Source organism: Syngnathoides biaculeatus, chromosome 2 (assembly GCF_019802595.1).
Source record: "Syngnathoides biaculeatus isolate LvHL_M chromosome 2, ASM1980259v1, whole genome shotgun sequence".
NCBI classification, from domain to species: Eukaryota; Metazoa; Chordata; class Actinopteri; order Syngnathiformes; family Syngnathidae; genus Syngnathoides; species Syngnathoides biaculeatus.
This window is the reverse complement of record NC_084641.1, coordinates 2,023,313-2,036,735: the sequence shown is the minus strand read 5'-3', so window position 1 is coordinate 2,036,735 and position 13,423 is coordinate 2,023,313. Positions and strand designations below refer to the sequence as shown.

Sequence of the window (13,423 nt, the reverse complement as noted above, 5' to 3'; positions counted from 1 at the left end):
CGCTATCATTTGGTGTTCTCATCAGACTCCTGCAGTTCTGAATAAAATGCAGCAGAATAATGAAATTGTGAGTTGTTATTATAAGTGGCCAAACATTTACAAATATACATATCTTAGAATGTGATTCCTTTATTTCATAGATTTTTCATTGGATGGATGCAAACTTGACATGACTCACATGCTACTCCGCCAACTACAGTACAGTGGTTAGGAATGTTTTTATCTGCATCAAAATGTTTTAGTTCAAACACTGTGGCAAGATAGAATTGACTTTTATTGCAGAAATACATACGATAAAATATCTTGTGAAATTAGTCAGGAAGAGCTGGAAAAAAATGAGTTCCCTGAAATACTGCTTTTTTCCATATTAAATGCAAAAGTGCTGTTTTCATTAAAAAAAAAAATACACCATTAATACACATTTTTCTCCATATTTTTGAGATTGTAGGGTGAAAGCTGCAGCTGGCTACTAGTTTTGACAGAATCGGTGGTAACAATGTGAAAATGCGGTGCCAATATTTTACATTACATTATAAATATAAAAATAAATTACATATATTTTTAGAAGTAATTTGGTGTTGGAATGGTGAACTTAGTTCAAATTTTTTGACTTATCACCTGAACCAGTTCATTTCTGGAACAGTGAACTCAACCTTGAACTACAGTAGTTTGCGTTCCCAAAACTGGAATTACATTGACCTCAGTTGTCACTACAGTAGGCTGACAAGCCAAGAAGCAAAGGAAACAAAGAAATGTTTCGACCTGTGGAAGTGTTAGCACGCAGACATTCTGAGGGTACCACGCAAGTAAGAAGCTGTTATATCGCCACTGAGGTCAAATACTTCAAAGTATATTTTCAAAGTATGTATGCTCTCTTAGTGGACAAGCATATAATACCTTGTGAAGCAGCCTCCACAGCACAACACTGTCAAGCATTCATCAAGAAATTGAAATCACAAGCGTAGATGGGCAGCCGCTGGAAAGATAAATATCATAATTATTCCGGCGGTCTTGAGGGAGGAAAGATACTCACATCCTAACTAGAAGCTCTGACTTTTGGACAAGCTTATTCTGAAGGAGATCAAAGAGAGGCTGTGCTTCAACATCTTTTTAGTCAAATAATGAACATGAATAAAACATGTCATATAAGTTGGTGTAGACTGAAGAAGCTAATTGAGGATGACTGCATCTAGTGCACAGTTACTCCCAGGTCTGCTATTAAAAAGCATTACAAGTCAGGTTCAGAGAATGTGTATGACAATGGCAACGTTGTCATTTCATTTAAACCTCTTCAATTATGTTCCGCTATTGGTTCCCATTTTTCTCCTCCCTCTTTCTTTTTTTTCTCCTCCTCATCTACTCACCCAATATCTGCTTAGCTGGATGATGGTCAAGGTCCGGTGCTGATGACCACTGTGGCAATGCCAGTGTTCAGTACTAAGAATGAGACTGTAAGTATTAGCACCTTTATTCCACCATGATTCAGGTTTGAACCAATTTGAAATGAATTATCTCTTTCTTTGGGAGCCTGTTTGGGGAACAAAATGGTCCCAGTTTGTTTTTGATTGAAATGATTGATCTTACAGGCCTACACATGATTAAATCATATGAATGTTCAAAAAAGTGACTTGTCATTGTGAGCTTCTAAAAACATTGGTTTGAAAATGTTTGGTATTTTTCAACATTTGTCCTTAGTGCATTTGTCTACTACACCCCAAGATGAACTTGCAAACTGTGAGCTCATCTTAGTAGATCAGTGCATTGTTTAAAAAAATGGCTGCACATCAGACTCCAACCCTGCCACCTCAGAAAAGAATAATTGATGTTGGAGAGATGCGAGTTTGCTTCCTGGCTACTGCTGAGGTGCCCTTGAGCAAGGCAGGACGAGTTATCTGCAAGTAGACTGTATTATTCATTAAAAAATTAACATTATTTTTTGGATATATTTAATTATTTAAAAATGCAATTCAAACATATGAAATGAAGTGGACGTGCCAGCCTGAATGGCATGTAGAGCAACACCCGCCCCTGGTGCTGCATTCCCCCGCCACCACGAACACACGGAAACGCACATGCGCACAGACACAACAAAATTTTTTTTAACAAAAAAGTAGATTACATTCGATGAGTGTTCTGTGGGTAATCTTTGAATACTTCTAAAATGTTAACATTTGATTTTCTGTTTGTAGCGGAACCACGGCATTTTACTAGGGGTTGTAGGAACAGATGTCCCTGTTTCAGAGCTACTCAAGACTATTCCCAAATACAAGGTACTTGATGCTATTATTATTTTCTAAATCCCCAGCGTAATTATAGACATAGACACAGTAATTGGATACCAAACTGTGGAGAGGATGAAAAAGAGATTTTGATTAGGTTTGATGCTTATTGTGTTTGCCTTCTTGCTGTAGTGCTGTAGTTAAGTAAATTATACATAATGCTTACTAATGCTACTTCACATTAATGTCGCCTTTGTAAAAAAATATTTATTTTATTTTCTTAATGTGCAAGTATTTTTTGTCCATAAATTGTGGGATAATTTCAACCTTTATATAGTCCATCACATATCATGAGAGAAAACAATAGTAAGAATGAAAGGATACTTTATTGCAAATGACGAATTATATTCACATCTAGTAGAATCAGAGGAAATGATCAGAGCTGGAATTTATTTTTAGTGAGAATTGTGATTAATTTGGGTTTGGTTGCTTATTGCAAAGGTTTCGTTAGGACTGTTGGATCAAAATCAACCTGGTTGTTAGCTTTCACTGACACTTTCAGTATGCTGCGTCAGTTTTCCAATGTTTATCATTTGCGTTGCAGTTTGGAATTACTCTGCATCGTGGGCTGGTGTTTCTAAAAGTATTTGTAAAAATATGCACCTCTCACTATGAAGCACTGAAGTTGTGAACCAGTGCTGATAATTAACTAACTGTTACACTAAGACCTTATGGTCAGACAAAACATTGCTTTCTTCTTTCTCCCTGTTTATTCTCCTAGTTGGGGATTCACGGCTATGCCTTTGCAATCACCAACAACGGCTACATTCTCACCCACCCAGATCTACGTCCACTTGTGAGTACTCGTGACTCATTGGGAACGACTCTAACAAGTTCACTCATTTCTGACCGCCACTTCTACGTTGCATACATTACTGCCGAAACATATTCCCTCATTACTTTGCAGTTTTTTTTAGGTGAGAGTCAACTTGTGACAATACATTTTGATGTCACACATGAAAATCAATGGACCATGTATGTTCTGGGGATGAGGATAGTGTCTTCAGAGTCCTTCACTGCACTTTGCATATATACAAAGATATAATGTCTAAATGGTTGTGATTACTGTAACCCTACTGTCTTAATTGGGCCCTCTCATACATGAAGCAGAGGAGTGCAGGAGTGGGGGGAGGCTGATGAGTGAATTCACACGACACAGTAAAAATGGAAGGATGAGTGGAGAAAAGATGTGGAGCAGCAGGAAAAGAGAAAACAGGCAGGGAGACAGATCGACAGATGGTCTAATAGCGGTCTAATTAAAGATGTTAATGAGCATTTATAATGAGGGTTAGGAGGCTATCTCCGCTGATAGATGAACACGAACGAGACGTTGGAGTACACACATGCTGTATTGCTCAGCACAAACATGTTGACAAACAAATTGCAAGAAAGGATAAAACAACATAGGGTGGGTTAGAAAGCTGTTGGGCCGCCACATACTGTCAAAAACATCGATTTCACCTGAACTAATATAAGATATACTCACTTCATTCAAGCAATGTCAAAACAGCTTTTGGAAATCGTTCAGTCAAAATTTCACACAAATAGGAAGTCATTGTGTCGCAATCTTTTTCCATTTTTTTTCCTCTCTTTTTCTCTGTGCACGTTTACTGCCTGTCCAGTATGGTGACGGTAAGAAGCGAAGGAAGCCAAACTACAGCAGCGTGGATTTGTCTGAGGTTGAATGGGAGGACAAGGATGACATGGTGAGACTCGCGTTGTCATTTTCTGCCGTCATCAAACCGACGGCGGACGCTCAGCAGGTTCTTTGTGCTCATAGCTGAGGAACTCCATGGTCAACAGGAAGACAGGGACCTTCTCAATGGAGGTGAAAAAGAGCGTAGACAAAGGGGTAAGCAACCCCCACCCCCACCTTTTTTTTTTTTTAAATGAACACCATGAAAAGAAAAGCTTTTCTCGAGATCCTGAATGGGTTTTCAGTGGCAGCTCTCGGCAGGAAAGCAGCCCTTTGCTAAGAGGTTATACAGTGATGTACAACATTGACTGGGGAATTTGTCTGATTTGGTTTGTTCTGCATGCACGAGTTGTCTGCCTCAGTGTGTGAGCCGCTTATCTCCGGCATGCACATGTTGCTGAATATGAGAGAGACAGCAGCCTGATGAGTCTTTTGGAGACACACATAGGTGTGTCTCTTTGTGTGTGTCTGTGTGCGTGTGTCTCTGTGTGTGTGTCTGGCTTAGCCCGAGTGTATTTGTGTTGCACTTTCAAAGCTTTGTAAAGAACATTATACTTTCAGCTGATTAATAAGCAGTCAATATGCAAATACATATCTCCAAATACAATAGACACGTTCAGGCACAGAACACTCATTCATATTATAGATATGAATACAAAAATTCACAGTGCAAAAAAATATTACATGCCACTAGCAAGTAGTTACATCACCGCTAGATGGAGCTATGCTGCAGGAAATCCCATGAGATAGAGAACTGCACAACTAGTCACTGTGAATGCGTTGTTAACCATGGATATATGAAAAATGTAGAGGTATTCGGGTAGAGTTGCCAAATATTGTACTGAAGTAAGAGTACGGTTACTAAAGACCAAGAAAGTACACAACAACTCAAATAAAAACTTACTCTTGAGAAAATGGTGATTTAAAAAAAAGGCAGATTAAGATTTTTAAAATAAATTGATAATCTTAGAATAAAAAAATAAAAATAATATTAAATAATATTAGAATCAATGGGAATCCACACACATGCACCACTGTTTTAATTTTAAACTCCCATAAACCATTTAGGACCAGACTACATCACTCTATACTGTACTATATACAGTATGCTATACTACTGTATATATGTTTTTGTTTTTGTCCCTAAAATGAGTTAGCCTGATTGACCTACGATTGATTTGCCTGTGATCATGTGACTGCCTTGTGGCTTCTGACTGGCAAACTGCAGTCAAAAGACACAAGTGATCCAGATGGATTGGGGCAACAGCGCCCTATAAGGAAGCCAACGATGAAGTCCTACAATAGACTGCACATGCAATAATGAATAAATAAAAGTAATCCTTTTAACAGAGTTAAAGTGTCACTACTTCTTATGAATACTTAAGTGAAAGTAAAACATATGGTGTATTGAAACTACTCTGACTAATACAAATCATCCAGAATGATATATGAGTAAAAATAACTAGTAAATGGAGTGTGTTACTACCCATGTTTGAAAATGTATAATCGTTTTTTTTTTTTTTTTTTTTTTACAGAGACGTGTACTGGTGCTGCATAATGATTACTACTACACAGATATCCAGGGTACTCCTTTCAGGTGAGAAAAAGACATTTAGCTTTGCTCAATGAACACTACAAAGAGTTGCTTTATTCTATTGCTAGCCTTGGAGTTGCACTTTCCAGAGGCCACGGCAAGTTCTTCTTCACAGGGAATGTCACTGTAGAGGAAGGTATGCGATACTTCAACTTTTTTTTTGAAAGCTACTCATGAATATAAAAAGTCTTTCTATTCAAAATGCCATATTTTTTTCTGTAATTAAAAAATAAGATCAAGGTAAATCATCCCCAAACTGTTTGTACCTTGAATAGGAAACTAGAACCCGTACAACTCAGAAAAATAGAGAGAACTTAATGTTTTCCCAAGAGGAAGTAAAAATAACCAGATGAATAGAGACGGTTGCACTAGTGCGCACACTCTCTGATAACTTGCATATGGGTCTGTTCACACCTAACCAATCCCATTCATCCCATTCACAGTCATGTAAATTGGGAGTCAGCACACACCTGAACTGGTTGCCAGGCAATCACAGTGCATATGGAGACAGACAGCAGTCGCACTCACAATCACACCTAGGGTCAATTTAAAGTGTCCAATGAATGCATGTTTTTGGGATGTGGGAGGAAACCGGAGTGTCCGGAGGAAACCCACGCAGGCACAAGGAGAACATGCAAACTCCACACTGGTAGGACCGGGATTTGAACCCTCTTCCTCAGAACTGTAAAGCCAAAGCTTTACAGAGGCCCCACCGTGCCACCACTGTTGAACTTTTTGGCCCTAATTTCAGAGGATAGGTTTGGCGCAAACTCAACACTGCTCACCACCAAAAGGACATATGCACATGCAACATGCTTTGGGGCTGTTTTTCTTCAGCTGAATGCGGGGCCCAAGACAAGGTGGAAGGGAATTATGAATCATTTGGAGCGCAAAACTCTGAGGCTTATGTTTGAAAAAGAAGTCAGAAAAAGAGGGCGACTAGAACAACTGAACTTTATTTCTCCTATTTAACCCAAGATTAAAAATGTGCCTGGTGATTTGTGAACACAGCCACATCCTATTTATGAGGGTGCACTGATGCAACCACATTATCCCAGTTCCTTTTAATTCCCTTAATTAGTTTTTATTGCATTTGAGTTGTTAAGGTTATAGGGTACATTGATGGTGGAAAAAGGTTTTAAATTATTAATATTTATGTACATTGTTAGCATTGCAAAGACCTGACATTTTACCAGGGGTGTGTAGACTTATACTTTTATTTACTAGTCTTAAGTCACTCCCCTTCTCTTTTCTCAATGATATAATTATCTCTCATGCTGTAATGTATAATTTGGTGTGAGAAAATACTGGTATTACTGGTTAAGATGTAGTTAATAATGTCATGGTAAAGCACAATTGAGTAGCTTAAAGTTGCCAAAAATCGAGTCAAGAACGCAACTTCGGTACCCAAGTCAACATATGAGGTTAAATTTCACTTCTCAGCTTGCCATCACACATGTTGAAGTAGTAAAGTGAACATAAAACCTCGCAATTAAAAAGGAAGCTTAATATTTCTTTAGTGGCTCTTTAGATGTGTTGGCTATACCTTGATCGATGATTATGTCGACCACAGTGTCTAGCTTCCATCTCCAGCCTCATGCATGTAAATATTCATGTTACGGTGGTCTCTTTGTAACTCCAAACATATCCATCATCGGCAGCCGCCTGAGCATGACTTGGCTCTTCCTGATCCAATCAGACCTGCCAAAACCCGACACAAAATACATTTTTCACGCATGCTGCATGTATTTAAGAGTGTAAGGCTTTTAACAGCTTCTGCGGCTACACTTCATGCTTGCTGATTTGATCTTTTTTCTTTCAGGTCTTCACGACTTAGAGCATCCTGATGTTGCCCTTGCAGATGAATGGTACTGTATAAATATGGAAGACTTCCACATTCCTTTTTTTGTTCAAATTAAAGTGAAATCAACTAGATTTGAGTCTGGAGAAATTTTTTTGTCCAAGTTTTTTTATGATTTAAGACAGCTTTGTGCCACGTTTTTCAGTCATTTTCTTTTAAATGCCAATTTGTTAACAGTTTATTAATCAAATGCTACAAATTTTGCTCACTGTAAAGTAAATAGTAGACATTGATAAAAATTAAGTACCTTTAAATTGAATGCTCCGACCGCATTGTTTAAAATTCAAGCCTAAAACGAAAATATCTGTACATGTGAGCAAAACAAATCAGACAATAAATTTGTTGTTGACCAGTGTCATAGGTATTCAATGTTATATTTTTGAGAACCCTAACGTTTCTTTTGAATTAAAACCTCTTTACATAGCTTCCATTCTAGCTATGATGGGAACAGAAAACCATGTCCCAAACTTGGTGTAACATAACTGATATTATGATGATTTTTAGCTTAAAACAAAAATGTAGCAACATTGCAAACCCAACCCGTAAAAATATGATCCAAAAAAAATAGTGGCCAGAGTTTGTTTTCCCAAAAATGTGATGTTGGACCTCGAAATTCGGCTGTCAATTGGAAGCATATTTATTGGTCATTAATTTATCCATCTCCCAACAGGACGTACTGTAATACAGATGAGCACCCGGAGCACCGCTACCTAACGCAGATCGAGGCAATCAAACTCTACCTCAGTGGACATGACCCCCAACTGCAATGTTTGTGATCCACTTGAATTTACTCATGGACTTTGGAAAGTAGTTTCAGGCGTGTTTCTTCTCTTGTCAGGTGATAATGAGTTGATTCAAGAGGTCCTTTTTGATGCTGTGGTAACTGCCCCGCTCGAGGCCTATTGGACCAGCTTGGTGCTCAATAAGTCTGAGTATGGCACGCACGCACACCACACATGCGGACTAATGTGATGCTTACCTGTTACGAAAGGTACTTTTTTTTTTCAAAACATTTGGGAACACAGGAACTCTGACAAAGGAGTTGAGATTGCCTATCTGGGCACAAGGACCGGCCTGTCCAGAATCAACCTTTTTGTAGTACCTGACAAGCTTACGAGCCAGTAAGTATGACGTGTCTCTTGAGATACAGGATTTGAATCAGTCCTTGGAATATTTGCAACTTGAATACCTTATGTACAGTACTGTCTTGCTTACTAACTTACAATATTGAGCACATTAAATTATACTGCATTACCTCGCTAAAAGTGTCAAACAGATGAATATGTTCTTGTGTTTTACGCAATAAATAACTTGTCCTGGCTCAGCTGGAAAACATTGGTCTCATAGTTCTGAGGTCCCAGGTTCAATAGTGGACACGCCTGTGTGGAGTTTGCATGTTCTCCCCGTGCCTGCGTAGGTTTTCTTCGGGCAATCCGGTTTCCTCCCGCATCCCAAAAACTTGCAACATTAACTGGACACTCTAACTTGCCCCGAGGTGTGATTGTGAGTGCGGTTGTTTGTCTCTATGTGCCCTGTAATTGGCTGGCAACCAGTTCAGGTTGTATCGCGCCTCCTGCCCATTGACAGCGGGGATAGGCTCCAGCACGCTCCACGACACTTGTGAGGATAACCGGCTAAGAAAATGGATGGCTGGAACTTGTCCCGATGATTTTATGTACATTTTTGAATAACGCATGGATTATCTCTGTGGTTTCCGCCTGTCTCAAGAGACTTCCTGACAGCTGAGGATAAAGAAGGAGTTTTCAATGCCGATCACTTCCCCTTGTGGTACAAAAGGGCAGCAGAGCAAGTTCCTGGCACCTTTGTCTACTCTTTGCCTTTCAACACAGGTTAGTGCATTTTTGGTCTTCAAAAATGAATTTGAAAAAAAGGAATCAATCAAAATGCTTAAAAATAATGAAAACTACATACATTTAGGTCTCCAATGTGTAGTTATTCTTCACTCAAATATTTGTATTTCTCCTACTGTATAGCAATGCACCCCTGCATCCTTTCATATTAATCCCTTGTTGTGTCCTCGTGGATGTGTCTGATTGCTTTGGGTTGAAATGAGATGCATTTGGAAACCTTCCAGCCATTTCTGTAGTGACACACTTGCACACACATAGCTAAACTACATACATTTTCTTTCAAAGAGGGACCTTGTTTTTATCAGTCGTCAGCCTCAGGGTTTCCATTAGTCTCAGCTAATGCAAGTGATCTCAAAGCCTCTTATTTACTGCCACTGACTCGCTTTGGATTCGCTCACTCATGGAAGGAAGCTGCAGCCATGAAATAATACTCTTTGGCATTTATGTTTACGGCATATCTCACTGGTCACCCAGTGATCAGTTCAGAACTAAAATTGAAAATTTTCAAGTGATTCATGAAGTTTGTATTTGTGTGCATGTGTGTGGGTTTGTTTACGCTTGTAGGATCCGAAAACAAGAGTGTTGTATTAGCCAGCGCTGCCATTCAGCTCCAAGATGAGAGGAAATCACCCATAGCTGCGGGTAAGTAGAGGATGGCAGCTTCTACCCCCCCCTCCACACACACACACACACACACTCCCCATCCCCACTCCACCCCAACACATTCTTTAGTTGACAATGGCTGTAAAATTCTCTTCTAACCATCATGCAGGAATATTTAGCCTGCTGAGCTGCGCTCCATTTTTCGGCCCCTCCTTCTTTCACCATCATTTCCTCTCAATGTGCGTTTGCTCCTGTATGAATGTGCGTCCAGAAAAAAAAGGTGAATATGTAAAAGTGCACAGATTCTTGCACCGAGGAATTTTCAAGACTGAAAAAACATTCATAGATGTTAGGTTAATAAATAGTGTGTTTTTCCAGTTTGTGGCATAATTAGCACAATTCTCATCCAATATAACGTCACAATGTGTCATCTTTTTCCATCCAAGCCTATCTCGTGCACCTTCTTCCCTAACATTCTAACATCCACTGTCCTCATGTCCTCCCTCACAATATACACGGAATACCAAGAGAGGAACTGTGGCACTGCATGCGCAAGTCTAGTGTGGCGGAGAAATATGTTAGGATAGTACAGGACATGTTCGAGGGCAGCAGAAACGTGGTAAGATGTGTTGTAAGTGTGTCAGAAGAATTTAAGGTGGAGGTGGGACTGCATCAGGGATCCGCGCTGAACCCCTTCCTATTTGGGGTAGTAATGGGTAGGCTGAGAGATGAGGTTAGACTGGAATTCCCTGAGACTATGATGTTCGGAGATGATATTGTTTTCTGCAGTGAATGCAGGAAGCAGACGGAGGAACAATTAGAAAGATGGAGGCACGCACTGGAAAGGAGAGGAATGAAGATTAGCCAAAGTAAAACAAAATGTATGTCTGAACGAGAGAGTTGGAGGAGGAAGAGTGAAGCTCCAAGGAAAAGAGATAGGGAGGGTGGATGACTTGGGGTCAACAATACAGAGCAATGGAGAGTGGGGTAAAGAAGTGAAGAAACAGGTCCAAGCGGGGTGGAACAGTTGGCGGAAGGTGTTCTATGCGACAGAAGAGTCTCCGCTAGGATGAAGGGCAAAGTTTATAAAACTGTGGTGAGGCCGGCCATGATGTACGGATTAGAGACTGTAGCACTGAAGAAACAACAGGAAGGAGAACTGGAATTGGCAGAAATGAAGATGATGAGGTTCTGACTTGGAGTGAACAGGTTGGATAGAATTAGAAACAGACTCATTAGAGGGACAAATCCATTACTACTGCAAACAGGAAGGGGCTCAGCACGGATCCGTGATGCAGTCCCACCTCCACCTTTAATTCTTCTGACACAGCAACGGCACTTCCTCACCGCTGTTTTGCTGCCCTTGTACATGTCCTGTACTATTCTAACAGACTTGCGCATGCAGTACCACAGTTCCTCTCTTGGTACTCTGTGTATTGTATGTATGTGTATTCTCATTGTAGATGCATAAAATTCAGTTGAAGATATTGGCAACTGAATTGTAGATACCTGCAACTCCAGATTAAAATAGTTATAACATCATTAAGAATGAAAAGTGACAGGTCAAAATCTCGAACAACTGAATGACGTTGCGCATATCTGAAAGGACAAATGAGGACAGCAGGAAAGTAGTTGTGGATATATTAGATGTCTTGTTTTGACATGGCAAAACTAAATTCTAGATATCTGCAACACATATCCAGTCTAGCTGTTAAAATTTTGATGGAGTGTATAAAAGATTAGGTAATTAATGCAAAAACGGCTTTCTACAGTCCAGTGGGTATTAGCATTCTTCTCTGGGCAATATTATGTAATACACTGAAGTATATTCACAGATGATTATCTCCACACAAGAATCACCGGACAAAGCTTTATCCTGGCAGAGAACAACCGTTGGGTCGGGATTAACCAATTGGTGAGACAAGCCAAGGAACAGAGAAGGGCAAGAAAAGAGAAACATTTTCACGGTGCCTGACTGCGTTGACACGAGAGCAGTGCATTGTGGGTACTATAGGCCTGGGGGAAACCATTGGAGCAGAAGGACAAAGATGGGAGAGTCTGTGTGGTGCCACAGCTCTCTCTCTCACACAAGGAAGCACGCATACACAACCCACACACACACACACACACGCACACAGATATGTCGGAGTCCTGACAGAACGGTAAACATGCAGCAAACCGTATTCTTATCTCAGTATTCTTCTAAGGTTGCATCCTTGTGCCAGATCTGTGAAGCTGCAATCCAAGTACTCGACTCACTTTAACAAGGAGAGCCTATCATTACAAAGGCTGCTGATGTACAGTAATGATGATCACGGCTGTCAGATTGGAGGATGTCAGGAAGAATGATTTTATGTAAGAGAGTCAGATGGGAGGGGATCTGTAGGCTGGAATGCAAATTTAGCGTGGGCCGGTTTGGGCCAGTTTTCCCCGGCCTGCGATCGACTGAGCTGCAGACTTGCAAATACGCTAACGAACTAACTTGACAGGACAGGCTAATGACATCACACGCCACGGAACCCCGTCAGCCTATCCTGCCCCTCCCCGACATCCTCCGCCCCAGTGCCCCGCAGACATCTCTTGAGTCACAACGTTGCCCGACGCACGCACACACACACACACACACACACACACACACACACACACACACACGTGAATGCCAGCGTATCTGTTAGGGTGTTTGCGCGCGTGTCAGATCCTGTGCCACGTGCAGTGCGTTTGCTGGCATAATGCACAAAGCACATAAATGTCAGGTCAGCCGTTAAGAGCAACAGCATCTGAGTATATCTGCTGTACATGCTTCAGTAAACTAGAATTCAATGCATTTTGATATCTTATCGCAAATGCAACTGTAAAATGAAAACATAGAACTGCAAATGGTGGGAATTAGCTGTTTTTTTATGAGCGTATTATTGTAAAAATTTTGAAATAAACTACAAAATTAACCTGATTCTTGGTTTCTATTATGAGTTTTATTTGGGTTAGGATTGATGTTTGTAAAAAAAAAAAAAGACACCTTTATCTACAGTCAGGAAAAAGCATCTCACAATTTATTGGTTTTACAAAGTGAAATCCTTCAGAAGGGTTATAAATTTATTCTCATTACTTGGAATGTATTTATGTTCATCAATCACATCAGAATGAATGCTAAAGTGTAGTGACAGAACATGTTATTGTTCATATCGCTTCTTGCTCATAGTTTATCTTTTAAACAGTCCCTTCCTCTGAAATCCTTTAAAATTTTCGTGATTTCCAAATGGCTGATATCCGTTTGAGGTCTGAAAAATAGTCATTATCTTTTGGCCAAATTCCTTTTCTTTCATGTAAAATGGTCATTTGGGTGTACCTGGAGCACCCATGTGATTTTTCTTATGCAAATCTCTAAATGGAGGAAAAACCTTATATTAATGTTATTCTTTCCGTTCTAAGACATGATTAATGGTAACTGTTTTCCTCTTTTGGCTTCTGTTAAGAAAGTTATCAATTCTTCATTTTTTTAGCGTAATATTGCTCCTGTTG

General features: G+C 39.9%; 1 protein-coding gene across 2 annotated transcripts in view; it reads left to right on the top strand.

Moving 5' to 3' along the window:
• Positions 1–13,423, top strand: part of cacna2d3a (calcium channel, voltage-dependent, alpha 2/delta subunit 3a) — a 101,390-nt gene that overhangs the window by 62,003 nt on the left and 25,964 nt on the right. For both annotated transcript variants that reach the window (XM_061812428.1, XM_061812419.1), the window contains exons 13-25: positions 1,380–1,451; positions 2,190–2,270; positions 3,001–3,075; positions 3,902–3,985; positions 4,060–4,131; positions 5,511–5,572; positions 5,638–5,705; positions 7,392–7,437; positions 8,101–8,198; positions 8,269–8,362; positions 8,456–8,551; positions 9,159–9,280; positions 9,866–9,943. In XM_061812428.1, the coding sequence (XP_061668412.1) occupies positions 1,380–1,451; positions 2,190–2,270; positions 3,001–3,075; positions 3,902–3,985; positions 4,060–4,131; positions 5,511–5,572; positions 5,638–5,705; positions 7,392–7,437; positions 8,101–8,198; positions 8,269–8,362; positions 8,456–8,551; positions 9,159–9,280; positions 9,866–9,943 (1,048 nt within the window). The remainder of the gene's footprint in view (positions 1–1,379; positions 1,452–2,189; positions 2,271–3,000; positions 3,076–3,901; positions 3,986–4,059; positions 4,132–5,510; positions 5,573–5,637; positions 5,706–7,391; positions 7,438–8,100; positions 8,199–8,268; positions 8,363–8,455; positions 8,552–9,158; positions 9,281–9,865; positions 9,944–13,423) is intronic.